Source organism: Verticillium alfalfae, genomic scaffold (genome assembly GCF_000150825.1).
Source record: "Verticillium alfalfae VaMs.102 supercont1.10 genomic scaffold, whole genome shotgun sequence".
NCBI lineage: Eukaryota > Fungi > Ascomycota > Sordariomycetes > Glomerellales > Plectosphaerellaceae > Verticillium > Verticillium alfalfae.
The window spans coordinates 28,602-46,211 of record NW_003315029.1 but is presented as its reverse complement, the minus strand read 5'-3'; the positions used below and the strand labels follow the sequence as shown (position 1 = coordinate 46,211).

At 52.0% G+C, this 17,610-nt stretch overlaps 8 protein-coding genes across 8 annotated transcripts; 2 read left to right on the top strand and 6 right to left on the bottom strand.

Moving 5' to 3' along the window:
* Positions 1-338: 338 nt before the first annotated feature.
* On the bottom strand, positions 339-1,584 carry VDBG_07441 (conserved hypothetical protein; the record flags this gene model as incomplete). The annotated part of the gene is made up of 2 exons (XM_003001936.1): positions 339-1,278; positions 1,526-1,584. 2 exons carry the CDS (start codon positions 1,582-1,584, stop codon positions 411-413), a joined length of 927 nt encoding a protein of 308 aa, XP_003001982.1.
* Positions 1,585-1,749: 165 nt separating this feature from the next.
* VDBG_07440 (ubiquitin carboxyl-terminal hydrolase) lies at positions 1,750-4,491 on the top strand (the record flags this gene model as incomplete). The annotated part of the gene is made up of 7 exons (XM_003001935.1): positions 1,750-1,986; positions 2,075-2,366; positions 2,445-2,681; positions 2,751-2,861; positions 2,924-3,714; positions 3,770-3,968; positions 4,025-4,491. 6 exons carry the CDS (start codon positions 2,282-2,284, stop codon positions 4,159-4,161), a joined length of 1,560 nt encoding a protein of 519 aa, XP_003001981.1.
* VDBG_07439 (N(6)-adenine-specific DNA methyltransferase) lies at positions 4,342-5,724 on the bottom strand (the record flags this gene model as incomplete). Its single annotated transcript, XM_003001934.1, has 6 exons — positions 4,342-4,739; positions 4,818-4,889; positions 4,984-5,101; positions 5,166-5,282; positions 5,377-5,545; positions 5,605-5,724. The coding sequence occupies 6 exons, from the start codon at positions 5,628-5,630 to the stop codon at positions 4,498-4,500; spliced, it is 744 nt and encodes a 247-aa protein (XP_003001980.1).
* A 475-nt stretch (positions 5,725-6,199) lies between these two features.
* Positions 6,200-7,875, bottom strand: VDBG_07438 (NADH-ubiquinone oxidoreductase 40 kDa subunit; the record flags this gene model as incomplete). The annotated part of the gene is made up of 9 exons (XM_003001933.1): positions 6,200-6,403; positions 6,458-6,793; positions 6,852-7,010; positions 7,066-7,207; positions 7,273-7,364; positions 7,414-7,508; positions 7,561-7,623; positions 7,677-7,690; positions 7,748-7,875. 9 exons carry the CDS (start codon positions 7,873-7,875, stop codon positions 6,305-6,307), a joined length of 1,128 nt encoding a protein of 375 aa, XP_003001979.1.
* A 442-nt stretch (positions 7,876-8,317) lies between these two features.
* Positions 8,318-9,810, top strand: VDBG_07437 (26S proteasome regulatory subunit RPN9; the record flags this gene model as incomplete). The annotated part of the gene is made up of 3 exons (XM_003001932.1): positions 8,318-8,805; positions 8,867-9,102; positions 9,166-9,810. The coding sequence occupies 3 exons, from the start codon at positions 8,538-8,540 to the stop codon at positions 9,808-9,810; spliced, it is 1,149 nt and encodes a 382-aa protein (XP_003001978.1).
* A 245-nt stretch (positions 9,811-10,055) lies between these two features.
* VDBG_07436 (GPI transamidase component GAA1) lies at positions 10,056-12,225 on the bottom strand (the record flags this gene model as incomplete). Its single annotated transcript, XM_003001931.1, has 4 exons — positions 10,056-10,562; positions 10,612-11,668; positions 11,727-11,976; positions 12,052-12,225. The coding sequence occupies 4 exons, from the start codon at positions 12,065-12,067 to the stop codon at positions 10,101-10,103; spliced, it is 1,785 nt and encodes a 594-aa protein (XP_003001977.1).
* Positions 12,226-12,493: 268 nt separating this feature from the next.
* VDBG_07435 (rhomboid protein) lies at positions 12,494-14,170 on the bottom strand (the record flags this gene model as incomplete). The annotated part of the gene is made up of 5 exons (XM_003001930.1): positions 12,494-13,036; positions 13,104-13,291; positions 13,349-13,430; positions 13,484-13,621; positions 13,687-14,170. 5 exons carry the CDS (start codon positions 13,868-13,870, stop codon positions 12,828-12,830), a joined length of 801 nt encoding a protein of 266 aa, XP_003001976.1.
* Positions 14,171-14,682: 512 nt separating this feature from the next.
* On the bottom strand, positions 14,683-17,610 carry VDBG_07434 (aconitate hydratase; the record flags this gene model as incomplete). Its single annotated transcript, XM_003001929.1, has 6 exons — positions 14,683-14,856; positions 14,916-16,222; positions 16,283-16,339; positions 16,410-16,478; positions 16,855-17,329; positions 17,389-17,610. The coding sequence occupies 6 exons, from the start codon at positions 17,422-17,424 to the stop codon at positions 14,683-14,685; spliced, it is 2,118 nt and encodes a 705-aa protein (XP_003001975.1).

The following is a 17,610-nucleotide window of genomic DNA, read 5'->3' as shown; positions in this document are numbered from 1 at the left end:
GGCGGGTTGTCAGCCCCTCGCGAACACACGCTGATAGCATCCAATGACACACGTCTGTGGCAATATCTACTATCATGGAAACCCCGAGCAATCCGACATGGACAATGGTCACAGTATAAACGCTCAAATATTCGGGAATAATATGCAGTCCGATGATGCAGTGTAAGACATCCGAACCGTCCAAGCCAGGTAGCACCGGATGCACCGGGAGGTCTCGAAGCCGAGTGCGATGATGAGATGTCCGTGTGAACATTTTGAGGGAGCGGCGTGCTGTGAACGCACCCACAAGCAGAAATGACCCTCTCTAACATGAAGGGCATGTATGTGCGCCTTACTTGTAATCTGACATGTCAATTCAACTGTTGATGCACTGCGTTTCTTTCGGTTGCCTGCAGTGGCACGACAGCTATTCACAACGACGACTTATCGTTCGTGATCCACCTCTCGGCGTCTGGCGTCTGTGCCACTTGACCCTCCGCTTCCAGTTTGCGCAAGATTTGTAACACCCCGCCACTTGCCGGAACATGCAGGGCTTCGGGGACGTCCTTGTATATGACCTTGACAAGCTCCATCACGGTCCAGTCGTCCGATTGACTGCCGACACCAGCCCGCTCATGAGAGGTCCGTAGCATCCGTAAAACTTGGTTCTCCCTTTCCTGGCGATGGCGGATGTATTCGATAATCTTGGCCGGTCCTTCGGAGACAACAGGCCCATGTCCGGGATAGACTCTCCCCTTGAACATGTGACGCATACGTTCGAGACTGTCAACATAGACACCCAGGTTCTCAAAAACGGCTGTGCCGTGGCCCAGTACGTTATCTGCCGTGAACATGGCGTCCTCCTCGTGGAAGACAAAGGTCACATGGTCAGTAGTATGACCTGGGGAGTGCACCGCTGTTAAGCTGGCCCCGGAAACACCAAAGGTCTGGCCGTCGGCGATATTTCGTTGCCCATCTTCGGGCTCATTTTTATAGACTTGAGCCTCCGGGCAGATGCTCAAGATGTCGGCTAGGCCTCCGGTGTGATCATGATGCCAGTGACTGACAAGCACAGTTTCGATAGACGCCTTCTCTTCCTCAAGTGCAGACTTGACTGATTCGGCCCAAGCGGGCTTGCCCTCGCCCGTGTCGATCAGAATGCGGTGCCTTCCTGTGCCCAGGAGATAAGTGTTGGTGCCCTGGAGGGTGAATTTGCCTGGATTACCGCCAAGGATGCGAATGCATGCCGGACTCAGCCGTTCAATCGCAGGCAGTGCGGCCAACTGAGTTGCCATGCCTCTGACGGTATGGTTGTGATGATGAAAAAGACAAGATGATATTGTGCGAAGACCTGGTTTCCTGCCCAAAAGCGCCTTCGTCATGGGATGGATCGTGTTGTCAAGGGCCTAGTTGCTTCGCGACGCCCAGATTGATCATGTTTGGCAAAAAGGCGAGGAGTGAACAGCTGCATCGTAAGAGACATGACCAAGGCTGGGAGGCGATGCCGAGGTAAATCCACTGCGCTGTTCCCTGTACCAACACGTACTTTCTCGATCGGGGTGTTGCAGAGGCGTCAGTCGCCTCAGGGAGAGGTGCCACCTGCATTGGGAACCTAGGTAGGTAGGTACCTGGGTACGACGAGAAGGCCACATTGCTGACTCAGCGCCGCCAGAATGCGCTCTGAACTGGCTAATAGTCGATTGTTATCTTATCTGCAAGATCAAGTCAGCGAACCTTGGACCCTGGCAATCCGCTACGCCATCCAGGCTCGGCCATACATCGTGGGAATCACTGGAGTCAAGGTGCCCTCAGTCTAGAATATCTACGCGGGCTCCTTGCATCATACTGTTTGGGCCTGATCACAGCCGAGCGAGACTTACACAAGAGGTCGAATGACCGCCCGGAAGACCAGCGTTTCATTTTCCCACTTTCTATTCTGACCCTCACTGGTCCTACCTCTTTTCCTGCTGCCCTCGGTCGCTCTCTCGTCCCGTGTCCATTGGCTGGGTGAGTTATTATTTTGTTGGTCATTATCGAGTCTTCGGGACTGTTACTGCAGTTTCTTGAATAGCACTGATGTGAATGGTTCTTTTAGAGTCCTGCTGTCGCGATCACACGCCTCCCTTCTCACGACCAGCCTCCTTGACCAGTACGAACGACCGGCCAACAGCCCGCCATCGCTAAATGAGAGCATCGAGCGATTGAGAAGAGAACACCTGCACAATAGCTCGCTGAAAAAAATACACAATACATTTCTCGCTTCTTCTCCAACAACCAGGTCAGCGCCAATCGACGTCCAGTCATGTCTGCCCAGCCAAATACTCCTCTGTCTCCTAAGACAGCCAGGGTCAAGTCGCCGGCCCCTGGGATGCCCATCTTTGGTTGCGGTTAGTTTCAGCCCCTCAATACCAGCAATTGGAATGCAAACGTGATAACTGCAGGAAGAGATCCCTGACCGGCCATAGAACACGTCCAGATGCTGCTGTCCCAGTCACAGGACACAACGAACCAGTCTGTTCACCACTACAAGATGATTCTCCGTAATATCTTTGAACAAACTCCCCTGGTTCCACAGACGTCCAAGAACAATGATGGTCAGCCTGTAACGTCGCTCACGGCCAACTACCTATGCTTGCAATGTTCGAGTATTGTTTCGGAGGAAGAGCGTCTCAAACACGGAAACAAAAAGCAGCATCGCTTTTGTAAGTTCGCCTACAATATGCGCCCAGTTTTGTGCATCATAATCATCTGCGCAGCTAACACGTCAAAAGATGTTGACTCTAGAAGCGGGACACTTTACTGTCAGATTTGTGATGACTTGGTCTGGGATCCCACTTTAGAAGACCTGAGAGTTAGAAAAATGGGCACTGGCACGTTCTCTAGTAAGCTTCATATCCAACGTTTTTCCGATAGAACATGTGCTGCGTACAAAGGGCTAACGCAGCGCTTCTGCCAGATCGCAAGAGGAAACACGACGAGCTATTCGCGGAAAGCCTAAAGGACAACCCTCTCTACATCAGCACAAACACCACAATCGCCTCATGTAAGGCAAACGGCCTTCGTGGAATTTATAATGCTGGTGCTACATGCTATCAGAACGTCGTATTACAGAGCTTCCTCCACAACCCGCTGCTTCGAAACTTCTATCTTAGCGATGGCCATCAAAGCACTGATTGTAGCTTGAGCAATTGCCTCAGTTGCGCCATGGACGACATGTTTCAGGATTTTTACGCCGTGGAGAACACGAACGGCTTTACCGCTGCCAGTATTTTGTCCGGCTTTTGGATATCTGAGAAGAAAGCGTTCGAAAATCTCGTGACCACCAAGGAGCAGGATGCTCACGAATTCTTCCAGTTTCTTGCAGAAGAGCTTCACGAACGTAATGGTGACGGCAAGCCACCCGAGATCGGGAGCGAGCATAGTTGCAACTGTATCATCCATCAAACTTTCTACGGCAAACTTCAGAGCACCACGACTTGTCAGAATTGTGGCGGGGTCACTAATGCTGTACAATCCTTTCTCGACCTCAGCTTGGGTCTCGACAACCTTGCGCAGCGACGAGCTAGGAAGACGGGACAGAAGCAACCAAGTCTTACCCTTCAAGAGTGTCTCGATGAGGAGTACGTGAAATCAGACAAGTGTGAGTATCGCTGCCACAACTGTGACTCCACACAACAGGCAAGGCGAAACACGAGCATCAAACGGCTTCCCAATGTGCTTGCCATCCAGCTCAAGGTATGTAGGTCACAGGTCAGGAATATCTAGGCCTATTACTAAAGACGCACTGTAGCGATTCGAGTTCAAGCAAGGACGCCACGACAGGGCTCCGTCCAAGATTGACACGACAGTCAATTTTCCCTTGCAGCTGAACATGCTCCCCTATACCAACAGAGCCAAGGGAAGTGATACAAAGGAATCCTTTGAGCTGGCGAGGTCATGCACGTATGATCTCCTCAGCGTTGTTGTTCACGTTGGCGAAATAGATACGGGTGAGTAGTCGATCGTTTCATAAAGCTGTGAAAATGTGACTGATAAAAATATTTAGGTCACTATGTTTCTTATTGCCGAGTTGCCGATCAGTGGTTCAAATTCAATGACCACAAGGTTGAGATGGCCTCAAAGTCTGACGTTCTCAGTGCACAACCATACTTGCTGTTTTACATCATCAGATCCCTTTCCTGAGCCCCGCGCTCGTATCTTTTGCACAGTCACTCCCAAATTCTTTGGGTACAGCCCGTGAGGGCAAAGACTTTAGATGCTTTGCATATCACCGATGGTTGCGCGATAGAGCAGGCACGAGAGAACTACTACAAGTCGGCATTTCACGGCGTTGGACAGGGCACACAACATTGCATATCAGGGTACAGGCTATCTGTTTGTATTGGAGTTTGGAGGACAGGCGGTAATCCATTGCACGATGAAACAGTGACATTTGTGGAGAGATCTTCGCAGACTGTTCTCCAAGTCATGTGCAGTCTCATGCACATACCGAATCACACATGGATGCATGCCGCCGCATCACTGTTCTTGCCCGCCTTCAGCCATTTGCTGCCACGTCCACAACTGACACTCGTAGCTGGCATAACAGCAGAACTCGTTGCTGAGCCCTCGCGCGTGTTTTGGTTCGAATGTCGTCAGTTTCACTCCGAACGACCTATACACCTTGGCGATGAGGTCTCGCATACGTTCGCCAGTAGAAACAATCACGCGACCCGTAGTTGGGACTCGAGGGCTGGCCAGCCACCGGACCGTCATAGCAGCTGCGAACACAATCAGCGAAACTTGCGTAACTATTTCAAGAATTTCGGTCTCTATTCCTTGAAAGGGTACGACTATACCTTTGGTTTGGCAGTCTTCGTTCAAGAATGGCGGATCGCAGACGATGCGGGTAACCGCTCCTTTGAGCTCGGCTTTCGAAGGTCAGTGCCCTGGTGTCGTTCGCTTCTAGCCAAACAAGGAGCCCGAGGGCAAGCGGCTTCTCGTGGAAAATGGAGTTGTTCATACCTGGGAGCTTGAAAGGGTGAGCAAAGTCATACCATACGAACTCTGGGAACATCCTGAAGCGGTCATCATGCTCTAAAAGGATAATCTTAGGCTTTGGCTGTTCCGGACCATACTGGCCCTGTGGTCACAATAGTCAGATGTTTCGTCGACAACAAGAACGATATGCTGCACATGTGACTTGCCAAGAGGTTCCTCAACGCGATGAAGACGCTGGGAGCTGAGACGACGGCAACTGTATCCGTCTCGTCGGCGTCGTGAAGAAGCTCACCAGCATAAGCCAGTGCTGTTTCGTCCGAATACTGTAGGCCTCATCGGTTAGCCATCTCCCAAGCCTACTTTCTTGAGCCGTGCAGCAGAATCCTGCGTAGCGACAATCCGTCAACTATCACATACCCAGAATTGCGACTTGTTCCAGTCCTCTTCAAAAACAGACATAGAAAGTGGCACATTCCTTGCCGCATTTTCTTCAGCCTTTGCATTCAGCTCCTCAAAGCGCTTCTGATGCGCATCCTTTTCGGCGTTGAACTCTGCAAGCGCAGCAAGTGCGTGAGACGAAAGGGCACTGTGGGGCAAATGTCAGTTCCTGACAGGATTTGGCCTAGAATTCGCAATACCACATACATGGGTTCGTCGTCCGAATCATCCATTTTGCCGCTGTGTGTACTTGAGGTTGACGGGGTGAGACGTCAGAGCAGGCCGCGGGCTCTTGATTCAGTCACTCCGGTGTTGTTACCTCCTGTCTGACAGATGAAGTTGCCTGAGTGGAGAAAGCCAGTGGCCGAACTTACATAAGGCAAGAACGTGGGACTTTTGAAGCCTGAAAGCTCGAACCCAGTACACCTGCGACTCGATGCATTTGAGGCAAAGAATGCACTTATTCCTTTTGAATTTATCAAATAACTCTTCGCACAGAGTCTTGTCATTTCGAACTGAACTAAGATAATACAATCTGTCTTACTCTATATGGCGAGATCATTACTCGACGACACTTGCGAGATGATTGACAGATTTACCAAATCCTCGTCCCTCGGAAGTCAGACCTACATTCATGATGACGCTGTGTTCCTGTTGCTCCTTTGGTCCGCTCTGTCTTCCAATCCCCGAGGCGTTCAGACATCCCGAGACCGACAGTCTCATAAACCGTGCATTGTAGCGCGCGAACAAGCATTTCGCCATGAAACAAGCGATGACGCCTCTTCCATAGAGACAAGTTGACTAAGAGACATGTTTGTGAAGCGATACCTACTCTAAACCGAGCGATTATTTACAATTGAACACCCATTACACGACCCTCCAACAAGGGCGCAAAGAGAATCACATCTCACAGCTCATCGCCAACATGCAGATACTTTCGCTCTTCCCTCTTCTCCTTTTCAGTCGCAGGCGGCAAATCGTAGAAATTGCCGCTACGGAACCCTTGCTACAATGGGGGTTAGCCACGGTATTATAGACTGGTGCATCTTGATATACTGACCAGGTAGTGGTATGTGAACTTGCTGATATCACCGGGCTCGATGCCGAGGTCCTTAAATGTCTTGGCCGTGTCATCGATTTCCTGATCGATGAACTCGCGCTCTATCTCGTCGGCGGACAATGTAGGCCACCAAAGGGCCTTGTTAAGAAGGCCGGCGATCGGCTTCAGCAGGCTTTTAGGGACGTTGATGTGGCGGCGGTGCTTAAAAATCTCCCGATCGACCATTTCCGCGATCTCAGACATGGCATACGTCTTGGGTCCGTGGAGCTCGAAAGTCTGTCCTGCAGTGTTATCGTCGTAGAGCATAAGCTCAAGAGCATGACCAACGTCGATAGACTGAGCGAGTTAGATACACTGCAGAATTGGAAAGGGCAGATAGGCAGGTAGAACCTACGTGGACAGGAGCAAAGCGCTCGCGCATGTTGTTCGCCGTAAGAAGATTCAGAACGGAAGCAAGCTTCAAAAGAAGGTTGTCCTCGAAACCGAACAGAGGGGCAGGCCGAACGATGGTGGTTTCGGGGTAAATGCTGCGTGCAATTTGCTCGCCCTGAGCCTGTTGCATACCATATCAGTACCCGTACAGCCGTCTCCGATACATATCAACGAACCTTGGTGCGGTAGAATTCGGAAGGCGAGTCAAGATTCGCGCTGTGACTAGAGACGTGGATGTAACGGTCGACGTCGTACTTGGCCACGGCATCGACTATTCGCTTGGTACCCTCGATATGGACATCCTCAAGCGAGAAGTTTCTGTGCGAATCGTCAGCCAACAAGGCACGAGACGTGAATAAGGACAGGTGGCTGGTTGATTGTACTTGGTGGGATAGTTTCGGCCAACCAGGTCGTAGACAACGTCTGAGTGCCTGACGCTCTGCTCAATTGATTCGGTGTTACGCAGATCGTATTCCTGCCACAGGTCAGTCAGGCTATGCACTGGTATTGCAAGGAAAACATACAACAAAGACGATACGGCCAAGGTCACCGGTAACCTTGAGATGGCGTTTGGCCATCTCTTCGCGGAATGGCACAACGACGGTGCATCCTTGGCGAGCTGGAAAGCTGTCAGACCGAAGAATGAGTTGACATAGGGCGTGCGATCCTACCCAATCTGTTTACGATGTACCGTCCTAGCTGGCCCGTTGCACCAAAAACGGTGGCTGTGTGGCCTGGAAAATCGTTAGAATGGCATCGTGCGCCTGCCAACAGATCGAGGACATACCGCCGAGGGAGGATCTATACGAAGAAATCAGTAAAGCCCTCCCCAGCATTCAATTGACCTCGATGACTGACCTTCCGCCCTGGGTTCGTAGAATGGGTTTGCCAGTCCGGGTGATTGCAATGTCGGAAATCGGCTGCCTTCGCAATAAGTTCTGAGCAACCTTAGGGGTCGACCGCACGGCGGTCTGAAGAGGAGCCATTTTCGAGTCCAGGCGAGGGCCAGAAAGGGCAATTCGGTCCCAATTGAAGGTGGCAATGCTGAAGTTCGGTCACAAAGCTCGCGGGACGATGCGCGCACTTCGGGTCATGAACCATGGGCTCGTTGATGAGCACGAACCAATGAACGGTCACGTGTTGGTAAAGGCGAGAATGAACGCTGACTCAGCCGTTATTGTGGACGGGACAGTGCATTTCACGCAGACACCTTGTGAGACCCCACCAGCTACTCGGAGCTCTACCAGGTAGGTACCTTCTTCCTACCTTACCTACCTACCTTAGGTGGGTAGGTAGGCAGTGAGGTGCCTGCCTATCGACCAAGGCCCCACGTCAGGTACGACCAGGCTCCCGGCAGCCGCGTTGACAAGGTACCTGCGCCTATGAGCGCACCTGGCTCCAGTACATACTTGCTACCTCCCTTCCCTTACCTTCCTGGACAATCGCGTCCACTGCCCAAGACTGCATCTCTGGCACACACGTCACAGTTATCGCCAGATTCTGGTCCACTCTTTGCAAACTGCACTTACTATAGAGGACGTCTCCTCGCCGTAAGATCACGCACTCTGCACTCGCCATCCGATCACCGTCTTCCAGGAGCGAACTTATCCCTGACAAGACGAGAGCCTACAGCTCTAGCCTAGCCAATATGAGTGCCGACACCATCTCCGATTTTCTTGCCGAGCAGCGCGACAAGGCTCCCGAAGAGCTCCAACATAACATCATCCAGTTTGAGGATTACTGGGAACGCAAGCTTTGGCACCAGTTAACGGACTCACTGGGCGAGTTCTTCACACATCCTGGCAGCGCGCCTCAACGACTCGACTTCTACAAAGTATTCATTCTCAAGTTTGCCGACAAGATCAATCAGTTGAAGCTCGTGGACCTTGCTCTGAAGGCCGCCGATGAATGCGATGGTATGTTGTATAACTTGTCGGAAGCAAGCTGCAGCGTGATGCTGACAAACGATGCGACCAGATGACGACGAAAAGCTTGCCTTCTTGCAAGGCGTTGCAACCAAGGTAGATCGTCCCAACTCACAAGATGCCTTTGTGTATGCGTCTGTGGCTGTAGCGCGGGTCAAGCTCGATCTTGAGGATCTTGATGGCGCCCGAAAGGACCTTGACGCAGCGGAGACGATACTCGATACCTTTGATTCAGTCGAGACCATTATCCATGCCGCCTTTTACGATGCAAACGCCAGTTACTACCAGGTAAGAGATGGTCTATGCGTGACTTTAAAGTGACCGGATAACTAATACGTCGGTCACTACCAGCGCAAATTGGACTTTGCCGCCTACTACCGCAACGCCCTCCGCTACTTGGCCTGCATTGATATCAGCTCGCTATCCGTTAACGAACGACATGGCCGCGCTCACCACCTGAGCATTGCCGCTCTCCTTTCTGACAGTATTTATAACTTTGGCGAACTTCTGCTGCATCCTATTCTCGATGCTCTTAAGGACAGCAAGAAGAATGCTTGGCTGCGAGACCTTCTTTTCGCGTTCAACCGGGGCGATCTTGCCGCGTTTGACGTGCTCTACGGCAATATCACCTCCACACCTCTTCTCAATGAGCATGCGGACCACCTCCGCCAAAAGATTTATCTCGCCTCATTGACGGAGACCATATTCCGCCGGCCACCGCACGACCGCGCCATGACTTTTGCCGACATAGCTAGCGAGACCAAGGTGCGCCCTGACGAAATCGAGCACCTTATTATGAAGGCGCTCAGCCTGGGACTTCTCCGGGGCACAATCGACCAGGTGGACGGGATGGCCCACATCACCTGGGTGCAGCCCAAGGTGCTGGACCTGAAGCAGATTGGCAACATGCGAGACCGTCTGCTGGAGTGGGACTCGAGCGTCAATCAACTGGGCAACTGGATCGAGGCAGCCGGTGGCGATGTGTGGGCTGCATAGTTTTAGGACGAGAGCAGGAAGCAGATAGAAATGATGCTACGGAACGTACCAGCAGGATGCATACGTGACCATTGTAAAATGTACAATACAATAAAAACATATGCCGAGTGAGTTTCGACACGCCTCGAAATAAAAGTCCGGCATGGGCGGGCCATTCTCGTGGAATTGCATTTTGCTTCAGGCATCTCAAGTGGGAGCAGCGCACCAAGACAGTAGCGCCTTGTGGTAATGCTGAGCCTGGCAACTGCATTATGAAGTGATATCATTGCCAGGCTTGAATTATGCCGTTCTCAAGAAGTAGGCCCAAGAACCATCACCGACCCCGCGATCCATGCAGGCCACCAAACACACCAAATGACTACAGGCGTATACATCCCCCATACATTCCATCCAAATGCTGCGTTCCGCAACACCTCTCCAATATCTAGACCAAAGAAAGCTGTTGCTGAAAGCATCACTGCCGTCGGGGACACGAGTTGCAACAGTGCCGAAGATGCATATCTGGCTAAGTCGTTCTTGGGCCATGGTTGCATGAAGGTCAGAGGACTGGCAAGCAGCCCAATGAAAAATGCGAGCGAGAAATTCAACGTAGCCAGAGCCGACAGGAACATGCCCAGCAGAAGCAGCGAGAAGCATTTGATGAGCTGATAGTGCTGCAAAGTGGGCTGGTATGCTGTCTTTAAAATGTAGGATAGCACAGAAGGAAGAACACAGTTCAGAACCGCAAAAGCTGAGAAAGCCACGGAGAGCAGCTGCCATTTGGTTAGCTGGAATAGAACACGAAACGGAAGTAGGTCTTACGTTTGCTGGCAGATGATTGAAGAGGAAGAGGGGAAAGACCCCTAGGAACTGGCTTATCGTCACAGCCAAAAGGGGTACGAAGAGTTCTCTTTGAACCGTTGTTGAGCCGGCTGAACCAGGGCCTGACCCGGATTTCTCTGAACCATGTCCAGACTCCTTGTGGCCGCTCTTGACCCAGAAGAATATTGACATGATGCTAAAGTTTGCAGCAAGAATCATGGCACTGGGCAGGTATGTGCCAATGCTGACGAAGCGATCCTTATTCATAAGCAGGTAGAAGAAGAAGCTTTGGTGCAGGTGTTCCAGCAAGTTGTTCAGGCTACGGAACGAGCCTTCAATGAGACGGCCCATGGCCATTTCATCTTGCCACCCATCACCAAAGGGCTGAAGTGTAACAGCATCAACGTGATAGGGAATGAAGCTGCTGTGGGGACCAGATGCATAGCCCAAGCCTTGCTTCAGCATCCCACGAAGCATGGTACGTAAGCGGTCATTATACTTGTCGGAGTGTTTCCACATATTTTGGATCAGTGTTGGCATATGCATCTGACCGTTGGAGATACTGTTAACGGCATTAATTAGATCCAGGTTGGGTAGTTGGCCGTTCACTCCGTCATAGACGATGTGTATGTTCTTGAAACGATGCTCCTGTGCGAAATCGATGGCGATAGCACCCTGTAGTGCACCTGATTTGATTGGCAAGGAAGCAACTCGCGCCGGATCATGGGCGTCGTGATAAGCATCCACCCAGGCTTGCGTCCCGGTTGTACTGTCTGGTGGCATCACCAGGATTATGTCTTTGGACCATAATGACCATCGTTTGAAGTAACGCGCCAGTGTCAATGCAAGCGGCACCCCCATGGTATTGCGAATCCCATCAGTGTTCTCCCAAGCTGCGACGAGAACGATGGCTTCGGTAGCGTCGCCGCGGGGGGCCTGTAGGATAGCGTAAAGATTCTCGCCGGCATACTCAGATCCTGACGACTCGTACGTGTAATTTTGACGGCCGACCTTCATTCCAAAGCTTTTAAGCAAGGCTTCCAGGTAATTATTAATCCTGCAGTACCCTGTTAGTCTCAAGACATGTATGGTGGATGTGGCTGCATGGACCATACTCGTAATTACTCTTGCCCGCAAGCCCATCGATCTCGTGCTTGTATCCTCGGAAGACATTTTGATCGCTACCGGCGAAGTAAGTGTGCACCTGACCGGGGAGCAACGCATTCTCGGATATATACGTCCTTCGCGAGTAATCGTTGAGTGGCAGAAGAAAGAGCCAAGCGATCCCTCCAATAATGCAGAGAAGGGACAGATATGGAGGCAACTTGAGCAGGCGAGGGTCGCGTCTGATGGAGAGTGCTGAAGCTGTAAAAAAAATCGCGTCAGTAACGTGTAGCCGGTTCACAAGGGTGTTGTTGGAACGTAAGCCTGTGGACGTACAGATAAGGCGCGACATGTTGTATATCTCTAGGAGGCATTCCCTCCGAGAACACAAGGACAGGTTGCGCCTCAATGAAGGTGTGTTAGACAATGCAGTCCAGGACTAGGGTTGATGATGATGAATCTTGGTAACGCTTGAACAACGACAGGTGGGATAGCGGTGGTGCCAGTACTCAATCCGGTGTCGGTTCTAGATCTACGACACGTTGAGCTGGCGTAGTGTTTCAATGCCTAGATACCTAGGTAGGCCAGCAAGACCACTTTCCGGAGGTCAGGGGTCCCCGCCTGCCGTGCATCTACTACTCCCTGCGTTGACAGACCTACACGAGCCCCACGTTTTTGACCCGTATGTGAGATCCATACGAGCAAATGCTTATAAGCGGTGTAATGACACACGGATCTTAACACGCGATCTACATTCGAGAGCTTACCCAGAACTACTAGCGAGTGGACTAGAAAAACATTACATTGTATGCCACGATCCACGGCTTCGATGCCTCTCATAGAAGCGCCCCCATCCCGTCGGCAATGCTCGGAGTCCAGGTGAATTAGACCCAGTCCAGTCACTGATCATCCGCCACAAGACTACAACCAACTATGCCGACCATCTCGGATGCGCCGAGGAACAAGTATTTAGCAAAACGATCTATCCCACAGCATGTCCAACTCCGCAAAAGCCTGAAACTGATGTAATCCGGAACAATAACCGAGCACAAAGGTCGTTATGTACATTGTGATTGCAGCTTGAATGTGGCAAGTCGTGTGCTCGTGATTGCCTAAGCTCCTAATCGCTGCGATGATCCAACGAGAGACATCGGCACATTATTGCTGGCGTGCCCACCTGACGGCAACAAGCCAAAACGGCCGTATGTCTTCTGATCCACGCTGACGTAGTGCGGGAGACGCCCGAGAAGATTCAGCTTCGATTCCACCCACCGCAGAGCCCATTCAGGGGGTGCAAGAAACTTTAGATAGCCGAGTCCAACTATGTCAGGCTTGTCAGCAAACTTTCCAGGTGAAATTTTCAGCCGTGGAAAGACAAGGGGACTTACAAAGGTAGCCCACACCAAGACTGCATAGATGGCCTAGGAGGCTGGTACCAGGTACAAGAGCTGAGACCACGACAGCTACGATCAGCGGTATTGTCCATGTCGGTATCTTCCACGTGCCAATTGTCAGATAAGGGTTCGTCTTGTATGTCCGAATGGCTTCGACACCAAGGAGGAGGAAGACCCAGATGCTGTGAGTGTTTGTTAGCATCACGCATGTGTTGTCGCATCAGTTTGGTGCATCTCACCTAGCCCCCATGACCGGAGTGTTTCGTCGGAGGATAAGCAACTCGATAATGGTGTAGGCAACGGCAGGAATAGTTGTCAGAGCTGGCATCGGGTCAGTCGTGTCCCCACGGCAAGTCGTCCTGAGGTCGTCTTACGGCCGATGAAAAGGGATATCGAGGTTAAAGTGCCAAACTCTGATTCAAATCGGTCCATCAATGGCGTTAGGGCCAGAATATTCAAGATTGTATGTATAAGATTGACATGGATAAAAGGAAAGGTATTGATCCGATAAGCTAGACGACACGTGGTAGGCTTAGTCGGCGTATCCTGATAGCAAAAGGTTGACATAGGAACAAACCTGAAGTGAATGATAGCTGGTCAGGGACCAGTGACCCCCATTGCCGAATATCCCATGTTGACTGCAATCCTACAGCCCAAGCCAGAAAAATGATCAGAATTACGAGGCGGGTGAAAAGCGGCAAACGTTGCACGAAGGTTCTAGCGCGTGCCGTGTTCAGCGAGGAATACACGGAAGACGCCATCGCGCCGTGTCCTGTCGAGTGACGGAGGCCTGCCTGGCTATTGATGTCGATCTAGGTAAATGGCGAGTTTCTGTAGGTCGAATGGTACTCGAAAGCGCAGGCGGCTAGGAAGACTTCGATCGCAATTAGAGTGTACGTATTGGCGGTAATCGAAAAGTCTTGAGTCGATCCTATGGTGCAGAAGTACAAAGAGTAGTGGAGGAGTGGAGGAGGCAGCCGTGGACGCAACACAGAGTTCTTCCCAGAATCCGACGAAGCCGATCAGGTAACTGAAGAGCGGATGCTTTAGGCGGACAGACCATGTTGCACTGAGCTGTACCACATGTCTAGTTGTAGAAAGGTGGTGTCGCTCAACAAACCGATATGCCAATAGCGCATCCATTGAAGTGATAGATGCATAACCAAGCTAGTGTCGATCCTCAATTGACCATTAACATGCACAGGAGTCGCGCCGACAGACACTGTTCTTGTGCTGAGAATTATACGTCACGATAGCTTCGCTGGCTCACGGAATAGTATGTACTGGCACGGTGGCAATTTCCGGGGTGAACGAAGTAAAGTCTTCAAAAATAAATCAATGCTCCCTTTTGTACAAACAGAAAATCATCGGACTACATAAGGGGACAGAAACTTATATCAGCTCCCCGACAGACCAATCGACCACGAGGGGCCATATTCATCCTCCTAATCCGAACTTCAGTCCAAACCGGCACCCCAAAGCATGCATGTAGGTATTTGCGCCGTGAACAAACGCGATAATAATCATCATCTCGGACACCCTGCCCTGCCTGCTTCTCCCATACACAGGTATTTTACGCCTTGGCAGCCTTAGCCATGGTGTTGAGGGCGCTGCCGTTCTTGAACCATTCAATCTGGGGCTCGTTGTAAGTGTGCAGCAGCTTGACTTCGTAGGCCGCGCCGTCCTTGGGGTGCACGACCATCGTCATAGGCTGACCGACAGCAATGTTGGTGCAAAGGATGTCAACCTTTTCAGAGTGGTTAGCAAACCGCATTAGAAAGTACATTGGGTGATGCGCAAACGTACCTTGTCATCAGGCTTAATCTTGTCGTAATCGGCAGGGTCGGCGAAGGTAAGAGGAAGCATGCCCTGCTTCTTCAGGTTGGTCTCGTGGATACGGGCGAAGCTGCGGGTGATGATAGCCAGTCCTCCAAGGTGCCTGGGCTCAAGAGCAGCGTGCTCGCGAGAGCTACCCTCGCCGTAGTTCCAGTCGCCAACGACAACCCATTTGATGCCCTTGGCCTTGTAGTCACGGGCAACAGCAGGAACGGCACCAAACTCGCCTGTGGTGAAGTTCTTGATCTTGTTGGCCTCGCCATTGGCTTCGTTAATGGCGCCGATCAACATGTTGTTGGAAATGTTGTCCAGGTGGCCACGGTACTTCAACCAGGGGCCAGCCATGGAAATGTGGTCAGTGGTGGTCTTGCCCTGGGCCTTGATGAGAATGGGGAGATCAGTGGCATCCTTGCCATCCCAAGGCGTGAAGGGCTCAAGAACCTGGAGACGGTCAGAGGTGGGGGAGACCTGGACGTTGACAGAGGCACGGTCCTGGGGAGGGGCCTGGTAGGTGTCTTGTCCGGGATCGTAACCACGCTGGGGAAGACCGTCACCAGTAGGGGGAGACAGCTTGAACTCCTTGCCGTCCTTATCCTTGAGAGTGTCTGTAAGGGGGTTGAAGTGCAGGCTACCGGCAATGGTCATGGCGACAACCAGGTCAGGCGAGGTGACGAAAGAGTGGGTGGCAGGGTTGCCGTCGTTGCGACCGGTGAAGTTGCGGTTGTAAGACGAGATAATGGAGTTGGCCTCGCCCTTCTTCACGTCCTGACGATCCCACTGGCCAATGCAGGGACCACAAGCGTTGGCAAGGACCATGCCGCCGAATTCCTCGAAAGTCTGGAGCTGACCATCACGCTCAATAGTAGCGCGGATCTGCTCGGAACCAGGAGTGACAGTGAAAGCAGCCTTGGCCTTGATGCCGTGGTTGAGAGCGTCACGGGCGATGGCAGCAGCACGGGACATGTCCTCATAAGAGGAGTTGGTGCAAGAACCGATGAGACCGACCTTGAGCTCCTCAGGCCAGTTGTTGGCCTTGGCAGCCTCAGCAAACTTGGAGATGGGGGTGGCCAGATCCGGGGTGAAAGGTCCGTTGATGTGGGGCTCGAGCTCAGACAGATTGATCTCGATCAGCTGATCATACTGAGCACCCTCATCCTCCTTGAGCTCGTGAGCATAGGTGCGAGCGAAGTCACCAATATCCTTGCGCTTGGTGGCTGCCAGGTAATCGTACATGCGGTCGTTGAAAGGGAAGACGGACGTCGTCGCGCCAATCTCAGCTACAGGTTGTTAGATGACTATTCAGGCACCTGGATTGAAGCTTATGCAAGTGAACGTACCTCCCATGTTGCAGCAGGTCGCCATGCCGGTGGCGGAAATGGTGTTGGTACCAGGGCCTGCGTGAAGATGAAGTCAGCCAAGTTCTCTCTTACTAAATCTGGTCGTCTCGTGAGGGATGAAGCTTACCGAAGTACTCGACAATGGCACCGGTGCCGCCCTTGACAGTCAAGATGCCAGCGAGCTTGAGAATGATGTCTGTGAGCCATGTTAGTGTCATGAAATTCTCTCAGAGGAGAAAGTGATCCGCCTGATAGGCTGTCTTGTGCAACGGTTGACCTTCTAGCGATGCGTCGTTGTAGTACCGACAAGACAGGGGATTATGCACAGCAATGTGCCAAGTCCCGCCCCATGCGCTAACATGAATGGCAGATGATTGGATTCGAGGGGGGGGGCGCATTGACTGACTTTCGGAGAAGTCCAGCCGGACAGCTCGCCAGTGAGCTTGACACCAATGACGTTGGGTGCCTTCAGCTCCCAGGGGAGATTGGCCATGACATCGACGGCATCGGCACCTCCGACACCGATGGCAGCCATGCCGAGACCACCACGTTGGGAGTGTGCGAATCAGTACCGATCAAGAGACCACCAGGGAAAGCGTAGTTCTCAAGAAGAATCTGGTGGATGATACCGGAACCGGGCTTCCAGAAGCCGATGTTGTACTTGGCGCAGGCGGAGGCAAGGAAGTCGTATACTTCCTTGTTGATGTTGACGGCGCGCTCAAGATCCTTGGCGCCTCCAATCTGTGCCTCAATCAAGTGATCGCAGTGCACAGTGGTGGGGTTGGCGACGGAAGGCATGCCGGCGGACATGAACTGGAGAATGGCCATCTGCGCAGTGGCATCCTGACACGCGACGCGGTCAGGGCGCAGCTTCAGGTAAGAGGAGCCGCGCTGGATGTCCTGCTCGTGAGGGTTGTCGAGGTGAGAGTAGAGAATCTTTTCGGCATAGGTCAAAGGCCTGTTAAGACGGCTTCGCACAATTGCGAGGTTCTCAGACATCTTCTTGTAGTTGATGAAGTTATTGTCTTCCCAGTTGTTTTGCTTGACCTGCTAGACTGTCAACACTGCACGCCACGCTAACAACGCATGCTTGATCGCGAACATACCTTGCGGTCGAGGGGGGAATCAGATACAGTGGCCATGCTGCGGCGCAGACCAGTGCTGCCGACGGCAGCAGTGCGGCTCCGGGCGACGTTGCCCAGGAGCTGTCGTGAGGCATCATGACTACGACGGGTGGGGAAGAACAGCAGCTCAAGCTGGTCGGAGGGGGTCAATTGAAAGGGAGTAGTGAGTTGTAGACCGTCACAGAGGGCGACAGTAAATCAAGA